At 36.2% G+C, this 4560-nt stretch overlaps 1 protein-coding gene across 1 annotated transcript; it reads left to right on the forward strand.

The window, feature by feature from the left end:
- The first annotated feature begins 247 nt into the window (after positions 1–247).
- LOC100526888 (uncharacterized) lies at positions 248–1821 on the forward strand. Its single transcript, XM_003524039.5, has 3 exons — positions 248–505; positions 705–791; positions 1426–1821. The coding sequence occupies exons 1-3, from the start codon at positions 255–257 to the stop codon at positions 1445–1447; spliced, it is 360 nt and encodes a 119-aa protein (XP_003524087.3). The 5' UTR covers positions 248–254; the 3' UTR covers positions 1448–1821.
- The last annotated feature ends 2739 nt before the right edge of the window (positions 1822–4560 follow it).

A 4560-nucleotide genomic window follows, 5' to 3' on the forward strand; every position in this document is an offset into this window, starting at 1 on the left:
AGTATGGAGTCAATTGCTAAACGTAGACGGGTTAGTGGACGAGGTGTAAACTTAATCTGCTGTGACAAGTGTCCCTCCACATATCATCTATCTTGCATGAATATAGAAGTAATCAAATTGATTTTTGCCTTTCCTTTCTAGAAAGGGTCTGTTCACATTACTTAGAAATAATCTTTCTGGTGTAAATTATGTATTTGATGGTCTACATAATGTGAATACTTTCGTTTTATATATACTGCAGAGGGTTCCACAAAATGATTGGTTTTGTCAATATTTTTATGCAAATACTTTGGGCTGGTTTTGGACCTGGTTGTAGAGAAAAAAGAAGGCTTCAAGTGCTCCCAAATGTGAGAAGAAGGGTAAGATTACTCGGTATCCATACGAATCTATGCTCAGAAAATAACTCAATGGTTGTTACTTGGATGTTTATGAATAAAGCTCTCAAGAAACTAACCCACACACATACGGGCATCAACGTGATTCAAAGTATAGTTTACAGTCGCGGGTAAGCATATAGATAGTATTATTCCACATTGTTGCAGCACTTATAGTTTTGTCCATCTTACGGCATGCGACTCATTACTGCTGCTGTCATCATGTTCTTGTTGTTTTGTTCATTCAAATGCTTCTAATATTTTCTACTTTCTGTATAAGCAATCAGGCATTAACAACCTTTTGATCAATTGTTGCCATTTACTATTCAGGTCAAACTTAACAAGGATTTATTTTAGTCGTTTTTATATGTTTGTTCTGGAGAAAGATGATGAGATCATTGCTGCAGCTTCTATAAGGTATTTTTTTCTGTTCGATAGTAATCTTTTCGACTTTTTTTTGGTTATTGAGTTTGTGAATACTCTTTGTAACTAAGAAATGTCCCTCGCGCTCTGATGCTCTCTGCATTTGACATCGTATATATAATTTTGTTGTGTTAACAAAGATTGATTGAGATAAATATTGAATTGTTACTTCACGGCTCTATAAATTTCATGGGGGAGGGATTGCAAAAATGCTATTTATTGCTAAAGACATGGCATACAGGAAGCAAGGAGTTTGCAAAGAATTAATGAGGTTAATTGAATCGGTAAGTGATTGACAAAGTCCTATAATCTCTTGTTAAATGTCCATTCAATCATGTAGTTAGAGATTATGACTAAGATCTTTAAACATCAACTCATTTCCTCTATAGCCCGTTTCCTATCATTGCTATTCATAGCAATATTCTATATGCCTAGACAATTTATAATGGTCATCACTACCTATTCCAGTTCCTATGCAACCTTAAAGTCACAAAGTTGATAATTCAATCTATTCCGGAAACTTATAATGTGTGGAAGCGCAAGTTCAACTTTACTGAGGTGAGCGAAGAGTTAATGAGAAATATCCTCCTACAAAATTTTGATGTTCCCTTGTTGTTTGAGACTGTAGAAGGATTTGTCAGCAAGCATAGCAGGTGAATCTTACTGAGGTGACCCTCATCAGGAAGATTAGTAGAAGCAAAAGAGTAGTAGGGATCGTTACAGATGGCAAATAGTAGGTTGATACTCCTCATTGTGGCCAGATTGAAAGAAACTTAATGCTCAAATCTTGGATAGTCCCTGCCAGAAATTATTGGTGTCTGACGAGTGCTACCTAATATTCATTATTCAACTAAGATTTATTTTTACCTGAGGTTTCTCTGTGTTTTTTCTTTGGTTGGTAAACTAGACTCAGTTTTGGACTAAGATTTATTTGTTTAATGTAAAGATTGTTATTTAAAAGTAATATTATCTGTGACTCTAATTCGATAGTATTAGTCTATCATCTCAAACAAATGTTGCACTTCATGTTTGTGTCGACACTTGATTACTAGGCCTATGATTTTAAAAACTGAAGTTGATCAAACTCAACCCAAGTCTCTAATACACAAAAATGATAATGACGACAAAGTCCTACTTCACTATATGATTTCAGTTACATGGATTATAGAATGTAATTCAGTTTCAAAGATATTATTTATCATGAGATTTTTTTTGACAATTTTTTTCAATGTTCTTTTTTATCTTCCTTTTTTTCTTTTTATAAGATTAAAAATTATGCAATTTCTTCTTTTTCATTGATACTTTACGTGGCCTTTTTTTTATGTGGACAAACAACCTTAAGTAATTTTTTCTACACCAAACTCGCTTGGTATATAGTCATTTCATATTTTATTATTTGTATGGCCTCACGATCATCTTTTTTTTTTTTTTTAAATCAAGGAACTTATATTAATTCAAAAAACCAAAATTACAAGGCCATCAAATGATCCTGCCATCAACAAGGACAAAAGGACAAAAAGAGGAAAAAACTCAAAACATCATGAAATGAGCTATGTGAGATTTCAGTTTATTGTTATACCACCCTCTATAAACTATATTATCTATAATATAATCAACTATGTTCGTATTATCTATAGTTTCTTCAAAAATCTTAGCATTGCGGTATTTCCAGATGCCATAGACAGTTTCAGTCACCTCCAGCTTCAGAATAGAGGCCTTATGTCCCTTTCCTTTACCGTGCCTAATAATCCATTTTAGCTCTTCATTCCATTCTTGAGGATGATGCTTTACCTGAATCCACTCAAGGACTTGTTTCCACACATCACCAAGGACACTACATCCAAAGAAAAGGTGATCATGGGATTCTGGTCCCTCACAGAAGCAACAAATCTTATCACCTAGCATTCCAAATCTTAGCAAACGATCTTTTGTGGGTAGCCTACCGTGGCAGGCTTGCCATAGAGTCATCAAAGTGCAAGGTCTAGCAGGGTTACCACAAAAAAGTCTATTCCACACAACCTCATTCGAGCCTTCACATCGCATCTTCAGATATAGTGTCTTCATACTGAATTTTCCCCTATCCCTCTGGCCCAAATCACTCTGCATATTATTAATATGAACTCTTTGATTGAGAATGGATCTCATAATCCAAGACTGAGTTGTCTTCTGTGGAATCTCCATTATACTTTGATTTTTTAAATAGTAGGTATGTATCCACTTTACCCACAAATTATCTGCTTTCTCACTAAGACTCCAAAGTAGTTTCATCATAGTGACATGATTCCACGTTTGGAGGTGAATAACATTCAAACCCCCGTATTTCCTAGGCCTGCAAACATTAGTCCAGGCTACAGGACTTTTACGACTTTTGTCAACACCACCTGTCCAAAGGAAAGTCCTACAAACAGTATTAATTTTATGGATAACAAACTTAGGCAACGGAAAACATTGCATCCAGTAGTTTGCTATGGAAAAGGTAACACTCTTAATGAGTTGTAGCCGGCCTGCATAACTCAACAACTTATTACTCCAGTGATTAATCTTTCCAGTTATTCTATCAACTAGACTGAGATAATGAGAAATAGACAACTTCTTACTAGTCAATGGTACACCTAAGTATTTGAAAGGGAGGGGCCCCTCTTTAAAACCTGTCAGCTTCATAATATCAGTCTTCGTAGGAGCATCAACCCCCTCAAAGTAAATATTGCATTTACTCGGGTTTACCACTAAACCAGTTGTTTCAGAGAAGGTATTCAAGGTCTGCATCAACATCTCTACTGATCTGCAATCTCCTCTAGCAAAAAGCAAGACATCGTCAGCAAAGGCCAAATTAGTAATATTTAGCTTTTCGCATTTGGAATGATGATTGAAATCAGGATTCCTTTGCATCTTATGGAGGAGTCTATTGAGATATTCCATGATAATAACGAACAACACCGGGGATAAGGGGTCCCCTTGTCGTATGCCCCTATTAGCTTTCATACATTTGGTGTAATTACCATTGATATTAAACCTGTAGGTGACGGAAGTGACAGTAAGCATAATCCACTTAACAAATTGTTTAGGAATACCTGTTTCCAGCAGAATAGTTTCCAGAGCAAACCAGTCCACCATGTCATACGCTTTCTGAAGGTCTAATTGAATCATGCATCGGGGGGTTCCATTCTTCCTAGCATACCCTCTTATAAGCTCATAGGCCAGCAGAATGTGATTATGGATCTGCTGTCCAGGAACAAAGGCCGCTTGACACGGACTTACAATACTATTCAAAACTTTTCCAAGCCTAGCTGTAAGTATTTTTGAGATAATCTTATATAAGATAGTGCATCCTGCAATCGGTCTATAGTCTTTCACAGAGACAACCTTCTCATGCTTGGGAATAAGAGTTACAATAGTGCAGTTAAATGCCTTAAGCAATCTATCATTATTGAAAAAGTCATATAATGCATTATTGATATCATCTTTGATAGTATCCCAACTGGATTTAAAGAATTTTGCCCCGTATCCGTCGATACTGGGAGACTTCAAATCGCCTATACCATTCAACGCTTTTAGGATTTCCTGATCACTGACTGGGGTAACAAGAAGCTGTCGTTGCTCCATTGAAAGTTGCCCACCTCTTCGCATAGCATCTGCATCTATATGCTTCAGATTGGTAGATTTTTTCCCCATCAGCTCACCATAAAACTCCAGGACCAGATTCTCAATATCTTCCTGAGTTGCACAAACTGTACCATCAATCTTCCTTAGCATGTTCATCCCT

This window comes from Glycine max, chromosome 5 (assembly GCF_000004515.6).
Source record: "Glycine max cultivar Williams 82 chromosome 5, Glycine_max_v4.0, whole genome shotgun sequence".
Taxonomy (NCBI): domain Eukaryota; kingdom Viridiplantae; phylum Streptophyta; class Magnoliopsida; order Fabales; family Fabaceae; genus Glycine; species Glycine max.